This window comes from Lagenorhynchus albirostris, chromosome 9, assembly GCF_949774975.1.
Source record: "Lagenorhynchus albirostris chromosome 9, mLagAlb1.1, whole genome shotgun sequence".
In the NCBI taxonomy this organism is placed as follows: domain Eukaryota; kingdom Metazoa; phylum Chordata; class Mammalia; order Artiodactyla; family Delphinidae; genus Lagenorhynchus; species Lagenorhynchus albirostris.
In genome coordinates, this window is record NC_083103.1 from 71,688,843 (window position 1) to 71,711,496 (window position 22,654).

General features: G+C 34.8%; 1 protein-coding gene across 3 annotated transcripts in view; it reads right to left on the minus strand.

The window, feature by feature from the left end:
• Positions 1-731: 731 nt before the first annotated feature.
• The window catches only part of CCDC82 (coiled-coil domain containing 82), a 29,670-nt gene continuing 7,747 nt past the window's right edge, over positions 732-22,654 (minus strand). For all 3 annotated transcript variants that reach the window (XM_060160264.1, XM_060160263.1, XM_060160262.1), the window contains 5 exons: positions 16,205-16,297; positions 14,744-14,868; positions 11,859-12,029; positions 7,441-7,626; positions 732-3,795 (listed from right to left, as the gene is read on the minus strand). In XM_060160264.1, coding sequence (XP_060016247.1) covers positions 3,730-3,795; positions 7,441-7,626; positions 11,859-12,029; positions 14,744-14,868; positions 16,205-16,297 — 641 coding nt within the window. In that variant the 3' untranslated portion in view covers positions 732-3,729. The remainder of the gene's footprint in view (positions 3,796-7,440; positions 7,627-11,858; positions 12,030-14,743; positions 14,869-16,204; positions 16,298-22,654) is intronic.

Genomic DNA, 22,654 nt, shown 5'->3' on the forward strand with positions numbered 1-22,654 from the left:
AGAATAAATTAAGGTGAGTGCAAGATTGGTATAGTCAGGTCCATAAATATTCTGTGTATCCTAACTTGGAAGTCGTTTGGATTTGAGGTCTCAAGCAATGGGGCTTTGTTAATTTAAACCAACTCTGGCATCTCAGTAACATGGTGCTGCTTCAAACGGAGCTGTGGATAGAAGTGAATGGGTAAGATCAATGCAAACATTTTAAGGCTGGATTTATCTACAATTTAGTTCTCGATAGGCTGGCCTACATTAGTTCATTTTATTTTCACAAATCCTGGAATGCTACTTTGGAATTTGGGACAAGTGCATTCTGATGGAATATAACTTTACTTCTCGTTGGAACATACTTCTTTCTGTCCCTTCCAAGGCTAAGTTCCTCACCACTCATGGAGAAAGGCAGAAATATATCTTTGTTAGGTATGCAAATTTGCACGCAGAACTCTCTCATGAGGTGTCATTAAAAAGTGAAGGAGTTTTGATCATTTTATATTTGATTTTTAAAAAGGTGTATTCATTAGACATTATCTTCTTTCTATTACTACCGGAACTTTATATTCAGCAATCATACTTGATGAAAGAGAAAAAATTCAATATTTAAATTAAAATTTACTGTTCACTCTACCGTCCTGCAGTAACACAGGTTTTGATTAATAACAGAGTTTTTGGTCAAATCCGCTATTCCTAAATGACATAAACTTTGAATTCTAAGCTAGGCAAGGACACACCTTAAAAACTTGTCAAACAACAATTTAATACATTTTCATACTATATTCTAGTGTTGTAGGACACTCCTTTACGTTGTCTTTTGTACAAATTTACCCTTTACAGCCATTTAATTTCAAGCTGACATCATCATCCACAACCTCATTTCCATTCACATCAGTTACTGTTTATTTACAGTCACTGTTTCAGGCACAGCACTTCACATATATCTCCTTTAATCCACCAGCTATCCTGAGGGAGAGGTATTATTAACCCCATTTATAAATGAGGAAACTGAGGCTTACTGAAATTAAACTACTTAAGCTAACTAGGAAGTAACACATCAGGACTCAAACTCAAGGCTGATTTCAAACCTATATTCTCTTAACCACTGGACTTGCTGCCTCAGTATCAAGTGTGAAAAGAGTTACAGGGAAACCAGACTATACCCAAAATAGCTCAAGGGCTGCAATTACACCTCAATCAACATGCTGGAGTCTAAGCAAGTCCTATAATACCTCCAAGAAATGAGTAGTGAATAGAACTACTCATCTGAGTATGAGAGCAGACAAGTGAGAAAATATGGTCAATTACATACAGCTGCCAATAAAATAAACATTTCTTTTTTTCCTTGTCTTTCCCTTTTATGGAACTGTTCCCTCTTTTATATCTCTAAAGCTTCTGTAATAGCTCTATGGATTTTTTTTAAAGCATTAGTTCCTTTTTATTTGTCCATCTGTGTTCCTCATCATCTCTACTATCCATAGCTACCTAACACAAAGAATTTAACACTATAGTAATAAATGCCCAGACCTAAAAAGTTCATAGACATGTGAGATTTATAAGTTTACAAACTATTTTTTGTTATATAGAATCAATGATATCAATGATGATGATGATGATAAAATAATACAGTATGTCACAATACCTGCAAAAGTTAATTCTAATTTTTCAACATTTCTATTTTCTTCTAGACTACTTGCTTTTGGCCCCATGATCCATGCTAATTCTCATTTCCTGACAGCCTGTCTCTTTGCCATTCTTTTGGTGTTATCATGTACATAAAAGTCTCTTGTACTCTCCAAACACCTACTGAAGAAGCTTGCCCGGTTGCAGTGACCTTAGACATCAGCAAAGCTACCTATTAGCATTTCCTGACCAACAGTCAGAATGCTGTTCTAATAGGAAAAATGCTTCAAGCCAACACGATGCCTGATCTAGGAACTGGGTCAGCTGCCATCATAAGTCCCTAAAATCATTAGTGCTTTCATTTTTACAAATTAAATGCATGCTATTTAAAAGAATAAATTAATTTTTAAAACTTTCAGTTGGAACTCTCACTCTTCAGCTGGCTCAAGCTTGTCTGTAGTGTCACATACAAGAAGTGATGCTTCCCGGGTCATCAGAGATACTTTAGAGATCATTCCCTTGCTTTTCTTGGACTTCTTTTTTAACAAATCATTCATGATCCTTCACCCTTCCCACTTGACTATCACTTTTCCTCTAAACTCTGCCTTGCATCTTTTTGGACACTCACTTCAACTTTCAACTGTGGCTTCATATAGTTAAGGATTATTTCCATACGACAGAAAAATAAGAATAATAGCGATACGTGACTGAAATTTCTATTTCACACTTTTAAAAAGGTATGCACTCCTCACATGAAACATCAGCATCAGTATTCTCACAACTTTGTAAGCTCTTTCTCCCTGTTTCGTTTACAATGATAATAGGGATAATTTTGGAAAATTAATTGCAGAAAATATTAAGTAATCTCTATGTAAGGACTTAATAAAATGCAATTTTTAATGTATGCAGTTTGTAATGAAGTCCATTCCATGAACCACATAACAGATGAAGCTAGGTTCAACCAACACTTCAAGTAAGAAACAAGTATCTAAAATTCCACAAGGGACACAAGAGGGAGGAGATATGGGGATATATGTATATGTAGAGCTGATTCACCTTGTTATACAACGGAAACTAACACACCATTGTAAAGCAATTATACTCCAATAAAGATGTAAAAAATAAATAAATAAATAAAATTCCACAGGGAACTGGATCCTATGAGAATACCACTTTTAAGAATTAAAGATACAGAAGAGACATGGTCCATTTGTTCACTCTGAAACCATTTTACTTTATTATTTACTTTATTATATTTATATTAAGTGAAAATTTAGATGTGCAAAGCAATGAAGATGCCAAAATATGCTTTTAAACTATTTTTGGCTGAATTTGTCTCTCTGAGATCTTCTGATCCTAACATAAATACTTATGTGGGAAAAGTAATGGATAAAAATAAATAAAATACATCTTAAATCATTAACCTGTAGACAAAATTGGATAGGAAAAGGAACGAACATTATGAAGCATGAAAATACATATCATGAAATTATTCCTGAATGTGAGGGTTGGAAGACTCTGGAGGCCTAAAATCTATTTGTAAGGGAAACTCTGGAAGAGGAGAAAAAGCACTCCTCTACTTAAAATGGGTAAACTACAGTCTGATTCTGAGGCAAGGAAACTGAACTGAATGAGACACTGAGGTTTCTTTCATGGCCCACTGATTTAGACAATGACAGTAGTAAAAAATATATTAGTGAAGATCATTTAATACTGCAAAAGGGTAATAAACAGATCTGGGCAGGAATTCAGCAATAAATACGTATAGATGTTAGTCTAAATACATTTTTTAAATACAGTGTTTTTCTATTAAACTGACAGTACATGAACAGCTCATTCACTTGATAGTCGTATGTTATAAAGGCATTTTTATATAACTTTAAAATACACTTAACAATGATTAAGCTTATGTTTTCTATGTACAGTGGATAAAAGTTTTATTAGACTGTAGAGCGCCATTTCATGGAAATTAAGATGAACATATGTTTCACACAAGATATTTTGCCATGAACCTATACATAAAATATATAAATGTCACATGATACAGAGAAACAAGACTCATGATCTTCAAATTTACAGGAATGTATAAAATCTTCTCTGAAGGAAATGTGTTACAATTCAGTCAAACTTCTCATCTTGAAAGTAATCCGCAGAACTGAGATAGTCTTGAAGTTGACCGTATTTCTGTGTATACAATAAAAAAGCTAGTTATTTTACTCAAAGCAGTGAAGATAAACTAGGCCTTTTCAATCTACAGACAAAAATAGGAGCAAGTTAATCTCATGGTAATTGTGAACAAAAATCTTTTTATTATGAACAGGGACTCAATTTCAAATAAGTATTTCTAATTCATATAAAGCATTGGAAAGAGATCAAAATGAACATTATTATTAATTTCATAACTTTCTTATAAATTATAAGTTTTCTATTATCATATTTATAGTAGAAACATAACAACTTTAATAACTTATTCAACAAAAATTTGCTGAACACATAACATATATCAAATACTCTGCTAATGACTGTTTAGGTATTAAAAAAATTGCTTTCCCTGCCCCTAAGGAGAACAGAGTTCACCAATGACAACAAATAACAAGTGCCATAAAGAAGTACAGACACTGTTACGCGGGTTCAGAAGAGAGGTTATGGTTAGCTGAGGTGACCAGGAAAGAGTGGCATTTAAGCTGTCCTGGGGAAAAAGATTTGGTAGGCAACGATTTGGTGGAGAGTTTTCTCTAGGAGACAAAAGTCCATACAACAGTGACAAGACAAGAAAGTACAGGATTTGACTACAATCTGAGGTTTTGTAGGGGAATTGAGAGAGCTAAGACTGAACCAAAGAGGCAGTATGAAATGCTAGGTTACAGAGTTTAGCAATAATGTGACAGGCGATGGAAAACTGCCACAGGTGTTAGGGCAGGAAATTGACACTATCTGAGGTGTATTTTTTGGGGAAAAAAAAGGTGAAACATCTAGTCTAGAATGGTTTGGCAACTACTTACTATAATAGTCTACTGTAATAATTTAGGTAATGAGGGCCTAAATTTGAGTGACAGCAATGAAGGTGGAGAGTAAAGACCAGGGCAAGACAAGAGAAGAGAGGAACTGGGATGATTTGGAGATTTCAAGCTTGACAGATTTCAGAGTGCTTCCTTCATCTGAGGAGATGAACTGACCTAATGGTTTCTTAACTCTACTTATGAGCTCTGGTTTTACTCCCAGTAAAGTGAGTGAGGATCCTGATAACTCTGCTTGTGGTGATAGGAACTGAAACTTGATACTTCTATGGACATACTTTATTCACTTCCTGGTGTTATATATTCACCACCCCATCCCAATAATCCTGTCTTCAATTTCCCTGGAAACCCCATCATCATAGGCACTTTCTTCTTAAAGAAAAAACATTTGTTAGAATTTGCCAGTGCATATGATACTCTGTTCTTCAGCTCTAATTTAGAATGAGACATATATTACTATTATGTTTATTATATATTTTCATTTTATTATAATTTTGTATTACAATTTTCTTATCATTTGTTCTTTTCTTACACTTGAATTGCTCCTACCCTTTTAATATCATTAGTTAAAAACAGATCTCCTAGTTCAACTGTTAGGAGGAAGAATAAGAAGAATGAAGTTAGTCTAGTTGGCAGGTCTTTGGGAAGAAATGCTGAGATATCCCGAGATAATGGAAGGAAAATGCTCGGAGGAAGAAGAGTCAGGTAAGGAAAAAAGCAAGGTGTGAAACACAAGCTGGGGGAGGAATGACAGGAACAGATAGTTTGTGTAAGGTAAAAGAAGGGGTTCACATAATAATTGAGAGCTAAGAGCAGAAAGAGCCACGGATGTGGCCACTCAAGTATAATAGCACTGAGCCCTGGCATTCTAAAGGGTTAGAATAACTGTGGCCAAGAAGAAGTCATGCATCACAAGAACACACGTAGTGCTATTACTCAAAGACACACACACACACACTGAGGGGGAGGCAGAGTGATGTTGAAAAATGTCAGGGTACTTGATAAATCCTGAAATTTAATCACAGCACACAAAGCTGCATATGGGTTTATAATGGCTAATAAACTTCTTTGGTTTCTAGGAAATCTTTTGAGGAAGTCTATAGACAATTTTTTTAAAGTAGGAAGGATCTCAAAAAGAAAATGAAGTTCTTTGGTATTTTATGTGAAAAAAAATGTGCACATTGTCCTAAACATGCACCATCTTGAAATACCTTCAATGCCCAATGCTAAGTGTTATTCTTTAAGCATAATGTGATACTTGGCTTTCTTTTCTTAAGAATGTTTTTTTTTTCCAGGTCCCTTCTGTTGTCATGGACCTTGTTAAGCTTCCTCTAAGGTATGTGATTTGGAAATGCTTTTACTTTTTTCTGCAAGAAGTTTAATGTTCTTCCCTACATATGAAATTATTATATAATATATGTAATGCACAGTGGTTTTGCTACACCTAGTACATAATTTTTTTAAAAATGCAGTGTTCCAAAAGGTCTTTCAACTCCAGGAGAGGGTTGGCAACACTTAAATGCATCAATAAAAGCACTTAAGAATTTAATGTCATTAAGGAAAATGAAGTTGGGACTTACTGGGTAAGTGATGGCTCTTCCCCAAGGCAAATGAAAAAGCACAGAGAAGGATAAGGAGGAAAGAACTGGAAGTGAGAGAAGTGGAAGCAAAGTAAAAGATAAAAAGCTGAAGAGAGAAAAATGAGAGCAAGACGACTTAAGGGTCAAGATGTGGGGGGCAGGCAAGGGGATCAGTGGGTGGTGGTTTGTGGTGGGCAGATAATTGTCAAAAGGGAAACCAATCTTGATGTCATTCACCAGCCCAGGAGACCTCTGTGGAACTTGTAATGTCCTAAGAAGTTCCTGTTTTGTTGTTCTCATTTTCTTTCCTTTTGCTCGTAAGTGTATTCTCTAAGCTCTCTTTTTATTTTTTTCTTTTACAAATTTCCCTATGATATAAATAACGCAGGCAATGGATCTCAAGTCAGCCTTTTTCTTTTTTTAAGATTAAATATACTGAGTTGCCTGAAAATCTCTTATTTGTTCTCTCTTATACAGTCATGTAACTAGACTTGTTTTAGAAGATTGCAATCATTTTAGCATTCTTTCCATGCACCATAACAATTCTAAAAGCTCTGTGAGCAGACCAGAGCTATGAGCTGCCAGCAGATCTTCGGGAATCCAGTGCACTCTTCAAAACCCCCACTTTATCCCTGATATCAAATTTAGTGATCAACAGGATATGGGGGAATCAAAATCAGTGCCGTGGCCTGAAACCTCTGCATTCCCCTTGATCTCCAGTTACAGTGCTCACTGCTCAGTCCCATGTCCTCAAGAAGAGGATGTGGGTGGTATTAGAACTGGCAGCCGAGATCCTTTCCTCAGATTGGCACCAGGTGCTTCTTCTCTCTCAGGTCACAAGAACTGTTCTAAAGATAGGAAGCAGACAAGCAGAGGTGAGTCCTATACTTTGTCAAAGAAAATAAGGGGACTTAATATATATGTAAAGAAAACCACATACATAAAACTGAAAGGACAGAGGTCCTTCATTAAAGGACAGTATCATTGCTGATTAAAATTTATCTGATGAGTTGAGCGAATGCTTAGAACATCAGGGCACCTATTCAGGGTAGGTCAATGATAAGCATGAAAGGAATGGGTGGAAGAAGAGAAAATACAAAGACAGGGAGAGAAAGAGAGGTTCTCTTTTAAATTTTACTGTCTTCTACTCTCATAATTTGTATCCTTTTGCTGATCAAAATTAGGCTCCAGACCCTACTCGATGAATGGTTCTTCAATAATGAATACCTTACCTCCTTAATCCAGCCACTTTCTTTTGACTGATTGAAAATTCTCTCCACTGTTTCTTTAACCTGTTCATCTTCAACCTCTTCTGTCTTTGCAATGGAGCAACATTCCTGGTACAGCTTGAATTTAAAATGTTTCAGTTCATGGTAAACTCTGGTACGATTAGCACAAATTCTGCCAACAGTAAACACCTAAAGGAAGAAATAAACATCATCTGCTATATGAAGTGAAGATATTGTAATGAATGTACAGCCTTTCTGGTTTTCAGATTTTCTTTAAAAGTAGAATCCAATAAATGCTTATTTTTTTTTTAATTTATACAATGATTCCTTTACCTTCTTTTATTTAAATAACCCAGTTAATAAAAACTGAGCAACTTCTATGTTTCAAGTATTGAGCTAAGCACTGGAGATGCAGAAATGAAATATGTACCACCTGTATCAGGGGAATTTACAGCCCTGGGAGAAAAACAAATGATTACAAAACAATGTGCCAAATGCTATGCCTGGGATGCAATCAACGTACAGAGAAGGGACAATTAACCCAATCCAGAAAGGAGAAGAATCCTCAACAAGGTGATGCGTGAACTAAGTCTTTAAAACACAGAGTCAGCCAAGTTTGGGAAGGAGGAGAAAAATGGCTTATAAGGAAAAGGACAGCCACACCCCAAAACAAGAAAAGCATGCAAGCTATTGTATATACAGTTACTGAGGTAAAAATGCCTGGATTATGATAATTTTCTAGCTTATAAACAACATGTAAACTGAAACAAACTCTCATACCAATATTAAAAATTGGTAGTTTTTAACTACTTTTTTTCTAAAATATTCTGCGAAGTAAAAAATAACTGTGTTTTATCCTATTTGTTTCCTGAATTAATGAGTCTGATATAATTATAACACATTAGTATTTTATTGTTAGAAAACTACAAAATTTTTGATTTCTATGTTTATATGGACTTCTGGGATTCTACAATTAAGAATACTATTCTTGTGAAGTCAACCACCCATTCTCTTTCAGAATGTTTTGAATGTATACTTTGTTATACACATCTATAGCTAAAATAGGAAAACAGTATCCCTGCACTGACCAAATTAAATATAATTGTACCTACATTATTTCACTCATTGTAGAAAACGCATCAGAAAGGGCTCCAAACTTTATAACATGACCAATCTTATTCTCATAGAGTAACCTGAGGAAACAGACAAACTTCTTCCTAACTTATGTATTTGTCTCTGTGTCTACCTGCATAATAGGTTATGCTTTCATGAATTCAGTACAAATGATATAGTTACAATATTTATCTATGTAACTTGTCTTCTATCTGGCAAATAACTGTACCGTTTTTCTGAAATCACACTGTAGGGATCACACAGGTGATGAGTTCAATACGCAGTACAAGAGTATACTGATAAAGATGAATGAAAGTTAAATATGATGATCAGCAAGAGTCAGGTTTGATGCATCATCTTGTGAAGATGGTATCTGCGATACCTTAAAACCTTTCTTAAAATCCCCAAAAGTTGAAGAAAATCATGTTCAGATTTCTGTTCATGTTCTGGGAAAATCTGTTTTTCAGATCATCAGACACAATCAGGTATTATTGTTCATTGCTTACTCACTCTAAGTATCATTCCTATTGCAACATTATCATCAAACTAGTCGTATAAATTACAGTTCACTTGCCAGTACCTCCCACTTTGAGTAAAAAGATACCACAACAGTTGCAGTGGACACTAGGGCTAGTCTCTCCATTTCTGCCATTAGAACAGATGATGTGGGAGAAGTCTCCTATGGTTGTTCTGGAAGAATAATGTGATTTTTTTACTTCTATTGCATTGTATTCTAAATATTTCCACAAAACAAGAGGAATTTATCTATATAGAATTTTTAAGTTGGGACAAAAGGGAAGGAGAGGTGTTTAAAAATCTCTAATTTTTTTCTCTATGAAATAAAAATATCCACTGAAAATATTAAACATTATAATTTACTCCTTTCCATTTCTAATTCCTACCCTCTTGGTGTCTACCTTACACTTATGGAGGTCAATAAACCCAAAATTACCTTTAGAATATTCTCACACTATTTTTTTCCCAAATGTGATCACATTTTATATGGAAGAGCCTAAACCATTGTTAGTAAGGCTTCATAGAAAACAGTAAATGTAAACAGTAAATGGATATAGTAGTTGCATACACTGCCAAGTGGACCTCTCCTTTCACCCCACCCCTGTTCTACTGTATTGTTATAGCCCACTATACCTTATGAATTAATGCATACAGTACAACACAGCTTATATTGTAGCATGCTATTTATATGAAGTACTAAAAACAAGTAAAATGAATCTATGCTGTTAGAATAGCGTCCTTAAATGTCCAGAAATATATTCAGAGAGTACTTTTTATTAACTAATTGCATTTCTAAACATTAAGGACACTATTCTAGGGAATTCCCTGGTGGTCCAGTGTTAGGACTCGGCACTTTCATTGCCGAGGGGCCAAGTTCAATCCCTGGTCAGGGAACTAAGATCCCAAAAGCTGTGCGGCACAGCCAAAAAAGAAAAGAAAGAAAAAAAAGAAGGACGTTAGTCTAACGAGATAGACAGTATTAAAAAACTTGCCAGAGAGAGAGAGAAATGATAAGTTCTGTGATGATTATCTTAAAGCAGATAAGCAAAGTGACATATAAATGATTACTAATCCACTGTGCAGGGTTAGCATAGTTCTATGAACTGATAAATCTGAAGACAACTATCTCAGTTACCAGTGTGAACTAAGGTACCCTACATACCAAAGATATAATTGGAAACAAAGGTAAAAACTGTCAGCAAATTTTCCTAAAGCAGAAGATGGTGATTGCAAGGCAATAGAAATAATCTGATTTGTAATTTATTAGATACAGCATGGAGAAACGTAAATTAACACTGTTTAACAAATTAAAGCAAGGAAATATAATGAAACATGCATTACACACATCTATAATATCCAGCTCACTGTAGGTAGCTTTTTGAGGTATTTCTCTAGGCCCTCAAATACAGAGGAGCAGCCAGCTTCTTAAGGAAATTAAAGTATGGAGAAGAAAGAAAAAAGATCCTTAAGGAAAGAGGAAGGATGGGAAGAAGTTTGGATTTTGTTCCTAGGTCTCTAGGAACATTTAGTGCAATAGACTGAGTTACGGGATTCTCTTTCCTCTTGGCCTGTTCTTTGCATGGACACATTACACCTTGCCACTTGCCTCAAAATTACTGCCTCCTCCCACTGGTTCTTAAGCATCTTGAGGAGTCTGGACAGACTCTGGGCAAAACTGAAAAACTGACTGTTTTCAGTCCTCCTAACTGCCTTTCAGATTTCACATATTTTTCCTCTAGGCGATTTCCTTCTCATCCATGCTCTCAGACTTTACCATAACCTGGTGGTCCAACGCCTCTCATCTCAGTACCCTACCCAAGACTGCTGTAACTAAAACTACAGTTCCTCCTCAGTAGCCGCAGGGGATTGGTTCCAGAACCCTCCCTGATACCAAAATCTGCAGATGCTCAAGTCCCACAGTCGGGCCTCCATATCTGCGGAATCCTCTCTGCACATTTAACCAACCGCAGGTATAAACATAGTACAGTCAACCCTTAAACAACTAGGGTTTGAACTGCACAGGTCCACAGAGACAGGGGTTTTTTTCAATTAATACACAGTCGGTCCTCTGTATCAGTGGATGCGGAATCCATGGAGGGAATTTCAGAGGAAGATCTCAATATTAATATTTTTGCATTTATAAGTGCAACAGTTTTACAAAGATTTAAAAATAGAAGTAGTATACATTTGCACTTTTTCTTTCTTCACATTGCATTGCTCTGTTCTTGTTTATCAAATACATTTCTTCAAATATTTCAAACATTTTCTTCTGTTTTGTCTATTCATTCAAAATTAACAGGACCTTAAATATATAGTGATTGCTCTAGGCTCTGAAACACTTCTGATGTAGTCTAGGCTGAAGCACAATTTTCCTTCAAATCTCACATTGAGGTGAATAGGCCTCTCTGTCTGTGGATTGTCAATTTGGTAGATTATCTGCCCTAAAATTTCCATTGGGGTCAAATTCTCCTTTGGACTCCAAAAGGACTTCTGCTTCCCCTGCCCCAGTTACCTCCCTTTTCATCCTCATCCTATACCCTCTCCCCTCTCCCCCGCAGTTTGGGTGATGTATACTTAGACAGTATGCATTATTTCAGTATCTGACTGAATTTGGAGTGAATCTGCTATATAACACGTATTTTTCACATTCAAAAACTGCACACTCTTTCCTTGTATTCTTTTCCCTTCTCCTGGTGCTTTCTCCATTTGTGAAAATAACTTAGGGTTACTTGTGCAGGCTTATTTAGTGAAAATTTCTAAATGTTGAGAACTAAAATGAAGGGAAAAAATACCTGTTTATCATGTGACATGAAATCATCTATTTCCATAGTCCTGGTGTTATATAACTTTCCTGATAAATGCACCGAATATCTACAGTGGCGATTCAATCCACAAGCCTGGCAGGAACAGTTCTCAGGATTCTTCAAATGGATACTTACATCAGAATAATTTTCTACTCGCTCCTGAAAATAATTTCAAAATGTAATGAAGGTTTAAAGGATAAGAAAAGCAACAATAAAATAAAACATAAAAAGAGCCCAGCCAAATTAAAATCAAGGTTAGAAATCACAATGATAGGGCAAGATGTAAGAGCAAAACACACTGGTATTTCTTACTTTAGTATTGAGCACAAGATATATTTAAATTTTAAAAGTGAATTTATAATTTAGGCTAGTAAATGAAAAGAAACCAGATTAGGAAAAAAATTAGTTTCATAATGCTCAAACTTCTGTTACTATTAAGCAGTGCTTTTCACAGGTTTTGATTTACTTCTTTTCCCTCTTCTCATCTCCAGATATAATAGTTAGTTAAAATAGGAAAGAATGAGCAGAAAAAATTCAGAATAATATAATAAAATGATTAAATTCATTTAGGTTAGTAAAAAATTAAGAAAAAACAAGATCACATTCAGTCTCCATTGTATGAATTATATTTTCCACAAAATATCCCAGAAATAATTTAATTCTCCTATGGTTTCTTACTAAAGTACTAGGAAAATAAACAAGTTTGAACTAGGATTTCTAGGTCGCCAGTATTGCTATGGCCCGTCTAATAGGTGAGTTAGCAATAAGTAAACAAACTCAGAAAATATTTGGTATTCATAAATAAGCTTTATTAAGCTGTGAAATTACTTGTGCTTGAGTAGTTTTGCTTACGCTCTAGACCTGTGCTAGATACTACTGCTGTAATTAGTAGCGTGGATCAGTTTACCACAATATTTGAACTGCACACAATGAGCACATTAGCAGGGTCACTAAACTGCATTCTCTATCAGCCTGACAGTAATTAAGTATCCAATATAGTTTCCTTTTTACATTGTATGATTCACAAAGACATTGTCTTTTGTCTACTTTTTACTGTTTCTCATATTTCATGGTACTTCATGACACATGTCACTTACAGGCTGACATTCAGAGTGAACAGATGACTAACCATCTTCCCTTCCTGCTTCTCTGGTATTCACAGAAGCACATGCTGAGATGAAAGGTCTATCAGCTTGGTTCTCTGAGTGACTACAATAAACAGAGCACCCTTATTGACTCACATTGGACATATAAGTGAAAAATAAACTTTGTTGGGTTAAGTTATTGAGATTTTCGTTGCTGGTTTACTTTGTTTGTCACATTATTTATTTTTGCAGCATAACCTAGCTTATCCTGACCAAGATCGTACTGAATCATCTCTGTCTCTAAATTTTTAAGCTAATATTTTCTTGTATATTACAGTTATTATTTCAACATTGGGTTATTCAAACTCAACATAACCTACCATAGTATGGTAAAGCATACTACAGCAGAATGGATGGGCTTTGAAGTCTGAGAAACCCTACACCTAAGGTTTCTAGGTTCAAATATTGGCCTGCCTGGCTAATTACTAGCTGTGTAACCTTATGTTACTCAATTTTTCTGAGTCACAATTTTCTCATCTCTAAAATGGAGCAAATAATAGTACATTCCTTGAGGGGTTACTCTAAAGATCAAATAAGATACCTTACTTTGCATATCAGTTACTTGGGAAAATTAAATGATCAATATGCTATTGTTTTATTAAAGACAAATATATATATACCACATCCTAAGAGCTATGCTATGTGCTTTACCTTAAAAGTAAATTAATATTTTCTCTATCTGAGGAATAAATTGGAATTTACAAAAGTTAAAAAATCACCCAAAGTCAAAAAGATATATATGGTGGCCCTAAACTCAAGCTATTCTCCAAATTGAAGTCTTTTAATTCTTTTTTTTTTATAATCCCATAACTGTCCTTAAACCTAATCCATCTGTGGCTAATTTATCATCAGGTAATTCAAGGCCAAACAGGCCTTGGATGAAGCCAAATCTCCTCACATAAATGACGTAAAGTAGCTAACGATTTAAGTGCTAGAAGGACTATAAGGAACTTGAACTTCTACTATCTTGCCATTTTCCTCTTGCTAATTATTAGAAGCTACAATGTTAGAAGTAGGGAGGAAGAAAAGACTTAAAAATCATATAGTACAGCCTCTACTATTAGAGATCATAAAATAGAAATCTAGGTGATAACATGAAATCAAATATATCTTATAAATTAAAAAGATGTTTCCCCCAAATTGGTAGAACTACAAAATCTTAAGGTGGAGAAGGATGTCAAAGACTACATAAGTCAGTGTTTCCCTAATTAAGTTATGGGAACCAATATCCTAGAAGGTAATAATAGGTATTTCATGAAAAGAAGCCTCATAGTGAAACACAAATTTGGAAAGTATTATATTCTACATTGCCCTCTTGAAGATTTACAGTATAAATTCACACATTAATGCTCCTTGAAAGTCCTCCAGTTAAGTTAACCCTACTGTTTCTCAACCTTCTTTAACAATGAAACTTTTTTCTGAAATAATTAACATCCTGTGAGACAATCTCCTCATTTTAACAGATGGGCTAAGCCTTAGAGATGTTCTAAATTTACCATTTAGGACTACTTAATTATTGGATAGATATAACAAGTGTGAAAGACTAGAACAATTATAGCCTTTAGAAGAGATGAGAAACAACAAGCTGATTATTTAACAAAGAAAATTGTTAATAATTTAGAAGATTATTCAGTGTGACTGGTTATTGAAGGACTGGAGTGGGGAGGTCTCCCACTCCAACCCCACCCCATCCCCCGACCAGAGATTCAAAAACAAATAAAACTATACCTTATATTGCTCTTTCCAACGACTTCTAGAGACTAAGTTCTCTAGACGAGGCTGAACAAAGCGGTTATCCAAATAATGAAGAGATGTCAACATATCTTGTGCATATGATTTTTGCCTGGTGCCATCTGTTCAGGGGAATAATAACAACAACAACAAAACCAAGCACTTTGCCCATATAAAATATTTAAATAATTGCATAAAGATTTCTTCCCATAGTTTTAAGAAGATAACTTGCTTGGTTGGTTAGAAACATTTTAAATTTAAAAAAATTAATGAAGTTAAAGAAAATCCTTCCATCAGAGCATTAGGGAAAGGAAGGAGCCACACAGGCTCTCTAATTGTTCCTTGAACATATCAAACTTACTCTTTTCTAAGGGTCTTTACACTTGCTGTGCTCTCTGCTAGATCCATGCATTGCTTCCTCCCTCACTTCATTCAGGTTTCTGTTCAAAAGATACCACTTGGGAGACCTTCTTTGACCAATCTAACTAACAGAGTTTCCTTTCCTTTATCACTCTTGATTTCCTTATCTTATTTTATATTTTTTCAAGAATTAATCCCTTAGGTGAAATCATATCATGTTATATATTTGTTTACTCATTGCTGTCTCTTCCATTAGACTTTACGCAACATGAGGCAAGAATCTTCCATGTCATAGTCATTGCCATATTCCTAGCCCTCAAATAATGCCCAGCCCTTAGTAGGCACTCAACAAATATTTGTTCAATAAAGTCTGAATGAAATCTTACTCTGGAACTTTGGTAGACATTCAGCACAACATATTTATTGTCTTTATTAAGAGCCAGATTCCGTGCTAGATACAAGGGGTGTGTATATAGAAAGTATGGTTCTTCTCACACTCTTGAAAGGGAAGAAAGCAAAAATACATTTTCAATATATATGAAAAGTGCATATACATCAGTGCCACCATACTCATACTCAGGATAATGACAGCAAAAATGAGGGAGTGACAAATATTATTTGAATGGGTCACAGATAGCTTTCATAGTGGAAATGATTTCATACTCACTTAGAAAATCTAAGGTAGGAAGGGATTATACTCTAACGAGAAACAACGAGGCACAAAAGCATAAAAAAGCATATAACTTTTGGTGAAATTCAAGGAGCTTAGCGCTTAGGCTGGGACAACACATGGGTGTTGAATTACCCTGCTGTTTAATTAGTATATGTCCTGTATCCTCAAGTTCACTGTGAACTCTCAAAGGGCAGGGAAACTATTTCTATTGTACTTTCACATATCACAAATAATAAACACTAACAAGTTTTTCATGTGAATGGACTTTTGGTGTAGTTGATACTAGAGGGAACAACTGGAGGGCCTTAAGATTGGGTCTCTGTGGTTTTGTTTATACACACACACACATATATACATATAGAACAATGAGGCTGCTTAAAAATTGGGAAAAACCCCTGATTCTTCCATTCATATTATTAACTTACCATATAATGTTCCCAGAAAAGATTTATCTAGAGCATTGATCAGAAGAGCCTTCACAACTCTTTCAAAGTGAGTATAGTGGTCACTAAAAGAATCTGAAATTAATTTAAAATAAGTATTAGAATCCAACAGACAAAACAATTGCCTAAATACAATGGGTTCCTTTCTCCAAGGCTAAGAAATTAAGAAATAGGAGAAATTGCTTAATTACCCAAATTTTATAGCTGGCTCAGTGACTTGTCTAGTCACTGAGAATGAAGATGAAAAAGAGAGAGGATGAAAAACCTCCCAAAGATCATATAGTTAGTAAGTGTTGGAACCAAGGCTGGAACAGACACTCTGACTCTAGATTTCATGCTACAATCCCCTACATAGATGTTGTTCCGCATGGTAGTTAGATTTGATACTTTCATACTTCAGAACATAGGATTTTAGACGTGAATGGGAAATTGGAGAAAATAAAATTCAAATCCTTCAAGACTAGTAAAAATGACTCAATGATGAAATAACTTATTACACAACTAGATAGAGGCAGAGTCAGGAATAGAGCTCAGACCTCCCCCAGAGCTTTTCTCATCACTTTAATCCCTATATTGGATGGGCTTCTGTGGAATACCCCAGAAATATTGTTTATAACTTTTCTCCATGATTATAAAAAATTTCAAAAGGATACAGGAGAAAATAAACAATATTCATATTTAGGAATAACTTGACTTTTTCAAGGTAGCTAATCACCTTCCCCACACCCAATCATTGGATAGTTTGGTCATTCTGTTGATTTTCTGTGCATCCTTTATCATGTATTTCATATATATGCTAAGGTTTTGTTTCAGCCCCATCTGCCCTTCCTTTCCTACTGATCTGGCTGTCATTCTCACATCAGTACAATATTGTTTTACTTACTGCAATTTTATGATTACTTTTTATATCTGGTGGGGCAAGTCCTTCCACTTTATTTTTTGTTTTCAAATGTTATTTATTCTCATGTATTTGTTCTTTCAAGAGAACTTTAGGATTGTGTTTGCAAAGCTGAATCAAAACATTAATTTCAGAAGATATAACCTCTTGTATGATTTATTACCTCCCAGAAACATGCTTATCTCTTCTTTTACTCACATTTCCTTTCCTTATTCCACAGTAAATTTTATTCTTGTACCTGTAAAGTCATGCTTTTCTTCTTAAGATTAGGCCTGGTAATAATTTTGTTCACTAGTGTAAATGGAATTTTCCCTCATTATATCTTCTAAATTATTGACAGCATATAAGAAAACTACTGAGTTTTACATATTTATTGTGCATCTGGCATTTTTTGAGATGTTTTTCTAAGGAAAATGAGCTTCCTGGAACATTATAGAGCTGGTGAGAGAGATACTGTTTGGGAATTCCTGGCACTGACTGCTTTCTCCCCTACCCTGAGGAGGATGTAGTCTTGCTAGTGCTAAGTTTATTTCAAAAACCAAGAGAATGTTTATAAATATTCTCTTATTAGAGAATAGAAGCACATGGACTGTTGGTGTACTTTCTTCTGAAATGGAGATGTAAGCCCAGTGTAAGAGGGCAGGGGCAGAGCAAGAAATGGGCCCCTTTTTCTACTCCAACAGGTGCCTCCCACTCATATAGAGAAAAAAGAACTTAAGAAAAATATGGAAATAGATGCTGCATCTACTCCTACTCTCAATATATTCATATCCTTTCTCTTAACTTCTGTATCTTTGGTTAAATAAGTCAGAAACTGATAGCTTGTGTATAATCATATTATGTTCAATAATGTCTTTTCCTTTTCAATAGTTATATTTCTTGTTTTACTTTCACATCTGTTGCATTGTTGAAAACACCTAGAACAAAGTAGGAAATATTTTTGTCTTGTTCTTTATTTTAAAGAGAATACCTCTAGTGCTTCATTATGATGTTAGATCTTGGTTTAAAATATTCTTTGTTATATAAAGGACATATGCTCATATAACTATTCATAAGACTTTTTGGAAAACTAGATATGGGCATTGAATGTTATCAAATGCCTTTTTAGAATCTATTGAAATTATTATTTTTTCTCTTTTGACATATGCAACACATTAATATGGCACCTAATATTAAACAATTTTTATAGTTCTAAAAAGAATGGTTAGAGGACTTTTTCTTTACTCTTGTAATTACAAAAATACTTCCTTCATATGCCTGTTTGAAAATATTTTTCATCAACTTAGGATGTAAGCCTCTTTAATCTGCATAAACAGGTGTGTTTGGCAACTCAAAAACATTTTCTTCTATGATACCTTTGAATTCACATCTCCATGTGTCTTTATATCCAGAAACATGGTAAGCCTCTGAACACATTCAAATCTTTTATATATCTCACTAAGGTTATGTAATTTTCTTCCTTTAGATTTCCATTTGTTCTGTATTCCCCCCGCCAGGAATCTGTGAAATAGGGTCTTCATTTCTATTCCTTTATGTATTATCTCCTCCTTTAGAAATGATGTTTTATTTTTCTCTCTATGCTAGAAGCTTCTAGGGTTTAACCTACATATCATTGATGAGATTTTCTGTACTGTTAATTCTGCTCTCTACTGCTTTCAATATAGATTTTATTTCTGACTTTATATTTTTCATTTCTGGCAGTGTATCCTTAACTACCTCCCTTTCACCTCAAATTGTTCTCTCCTCATTACTATTTCTTTTTCATAGATTGCAAAGCAAATGCTTTGTACAATTTTCTTCTGTTTCCTTTAATGAAACATTTTTTCATGGGCATTTTCTTCCCGAGTCTTCAGGGCAGGGTTACTTTTCCCTTGTGCCATATGATTTCACTGGTACTTTTTATTTATCCTAAAACAAGAGGAGGAGTTCTCGAGAGGATTTAATATTTAACATAAATTGTTGTGAGACTGCTCTTAGTCATACCATGCATGTTGATAGAATGATTCTGTTTAATTGCTAGGTGGAGACTAAGTTAATGTTCACTCTATCTAATTTCCAGTATTCTAGCAAGGCACTAGTAGACTGAGATGTACTTTTATAATGTACTACTTGGTTCTCTGTCACTCTGAACATATAACAGAGTACTGGAAAAATAATATAATCTTTAGTATCTACAAATCTGAAGGTGTTCCTATCTCTCTACCTGTGTATAACATTATTACCATGTGAACTATATAGATCTGTAATACAACAAACCATTGCTAGTCCATCCCTCTACTTTCTTTGATATCTTTTCTGGGAGTTGCAGTCTCAGAATAAATATGAATAAATAATAATAGGGATTGATGAGAAGCAAAAAAGACTGTCTTTTAAGTGCTTCAACCATGTAGCAGGAGGCAAACTATTCTATTTTAAGGTGTTACAAATGTGTCTGTCTTTCAGAGCCAAATGGCAGATAGCAAGGAAGTAACAAAATGTCTTCCTACAGTAGAACTGTTCTCTTCAAAAAGGTAAAATTGCATATGCCACTGATTGTGAGTCTCAAGTGAGTGCTGAATTTGGAGTTCTGAACATTTCTCCCAAATTCTGATCACATGTTGAATATGAGTAGTTGTCACTGTTCTTATAGAAGTTGGGGATGGGGGGAGAATGAATCTGGGAATACTAGCCTAATTACAACCTAACCCAGGCCACAGAAGGGTGCTCACTATTCATCATATAGATTATTGCTTTAACAAGAAAATGTATGTTGATTTTCAAATGTAAGAATTGATTTATAGCAACTTTTAGAACATAATCCCTTGGCATATCAAAAACTGCCTGTATTTAGCTTCATTTATTATATTCTTAAATGGCATAATCATTGTTACGTATTAAAAACATTAATCAAATCATAAATCATCACATAAAAATATGTGGTTTTTTTTTCCTCTGACGTATTAATAAATCTGGTCACGCCTAACATTTTTGTTTCTTAAAACTATAAGACCAAGGAGTCTTCAGTCAATATGTTTATCTTAATCATCCATCCATCCAACTAATAAGTTCTTATAATGTGTCACCAAGTCTAATGTGTATTAGGATTACAAAGAGAAGTGAAGCTGATTAACGATTTAAGTAATTTTTTGGGAAGTAGGGATGCTCATTTGGATTTCTTTACTGAGCTTTACTTTTTCACATACCATAAAATTCACTCTTGGGTGCACAGTTCTGTAACCAAAACACGAAGTTGTGTAACCACCATGACAATCAAAAAAACAAGTTCTACCACCAGCCCAAAACTCCCTTATGCTCCCTCTCAATCATTTAGTTTTGCACATATTGAGTCTGAGATGTCTGAAAGACACCCTGATGACAAGGTTCAATAAAAAGATTTAAAAATTGGGCCTTAAGACTATGGAGAAATCTGTGCTGGAAATAAAAGTTTGGGAATTTCCCCATAGATTGGGCTGAAGTTATGGGGCAGAGACTGCCTGAAGCACAAGCAAAGTGAAGGTAGTTTGAGGATGGAACCTTTAGAAACATCAATACTTACATGGCAAATGGAAAAAAGAGGAAAGCAATCTTATAAAGGGGAATGCAAGAAGCGAAAAAGAGAACTTTGAAAGTGAGAGTTGTCAATGGTTAGTGGCAAAGCACACAGCAATATCAGGTTAACATAAGAACCAAAGCACATCTTGGCAACTAAAAAGTTATCACTAACTTTGGTGAGAGCAATTTCACTGGATCGATGGATATAATAGTCTAAGCACAATGCTTTGCAGAGTTACTGGGAGACTTGAACCAAAAGATAAGATTTAGAATGGTGGCTAATAGAACATGCTAACTCAAGGGAGGAAAGGCATTAATATGGTTACAAGTTGAGAAAAGAGAGCTTGTAAGGATAGAGCCAGAAGGAGAAGCTTCAATTAAGAACACATAAGATAAAATGTATTGCATAGAAAATGAGGTACATCTCTTTCTAAGGTGGAGATGCTCAATAGTAAAAGCAAGCACAGGACTCCTTGATATTTACCCAAATGAGTTGGAAACTTATGTCCATAGATATATTTGCACACAAATATTTATAGCAGCTTTATTCATAATTGCCAAAACTTGGAAGCAACCAACATGTCCCTCAGCAGGTGAGTGGATTAACGAACTGTGGTAATCCATACAATGGAATATTATTCAGTGATAAAAAGAAATGAGCTATCATGCACATTAAGACATGGAGGAAACTTAAATGCGTTATTAGGTGAAATATGCCAACCTGAAAAGGCTACATGCTGTAAGATTCCAACTATAAAACATTCTGGCAAAGGGAAAACTATGGAGACATTTCAAAGGTCAGTGGTTGATACGGGTTCTGGGGTGGGAGGGAGGGAGGGATGAGTAGGTGGTGAACAAGGCATTTTTAGGAGAGTGAAACTGTTTTGATATTGTAATGGTGGATACCTGTTGCATCATTATACATTTCTCAAACCCATGGAATGTACAACACAAAGAGTGAGCCCCGACACAAACTATGAACTACAGTTAATAATGTATTCATATTGGCTCATCGAGTGCACCAGATATACCAAACTAATCCAAGATGTTAATAACAGGGAAACTCTGAATGAGGGGTTATATAGGAACTCTCTGTACTTTCTACTCAACTTTTCAGTAAATCTAAAACCTCCCTTAAAAAAACAAAAGTAAGCATAAAAGTGTAGGATAGAGAAGAAAGTTAAAATAGTTCCCATGTGGTGGACTTTTATTTTCATTAATTAACAGGAGTGTTTATGAGTGGGTATCTCTCAGTAAATGTTCTATCACATTCTAGATATTAATATCCAGAATGATGGGACACTTCCTAATTGAGTTTTCCTGGGATTCAAATATCCAGATGGCAGGTGAACCAGTGCCTACTGACATAAGGAAAACAGTCATTAACTTTCAATACACAGATGCTTATCACTGGCATTTCTGTAACTGATAAATTTCTTGAAATTTGATTCATACCTAAATCTACTAATTTATCTAAATCATGGTATCTAATTTGAACCATATTACACTTAACTTTAGTAAATATGCCCTTTAATTTTTTTTGGAAAAAATGCATTCTTGAAGAAAAAAAATGTTTTCATCCAACAGAGTTATACCAGAGTTGTAAAACATCATAAAAAAGTCTTTAAATTTATGTACAATTATAGGGATCAGAACAATAATACATATTTAAAGACATCCTAAATTTTCAGGGCCCTATTATTTATATTTTCATTGTGTGAAAATATAAAAGATTCTAATTTCCTGATAGGTTTCACTGAGTTTCACTTCAAAAGATCAGATAACACCTGTGGTTCTCAAAGTGTGATCTGTAGACCCCTGGAAGTCTCCTAGTCCATTTAAGGGGATCAGTGAGGTCAAAGCAATAACACTAAGATAATTATCTGCTGTTTCACCATGTTGACATTTTCAATGATGTTGCAAAAGTAACTATGCATAAGGCAGCTGACCCCTTAACATGAATCATGGCTATAGGATCAAACTACTAGTAATCATTATAATCA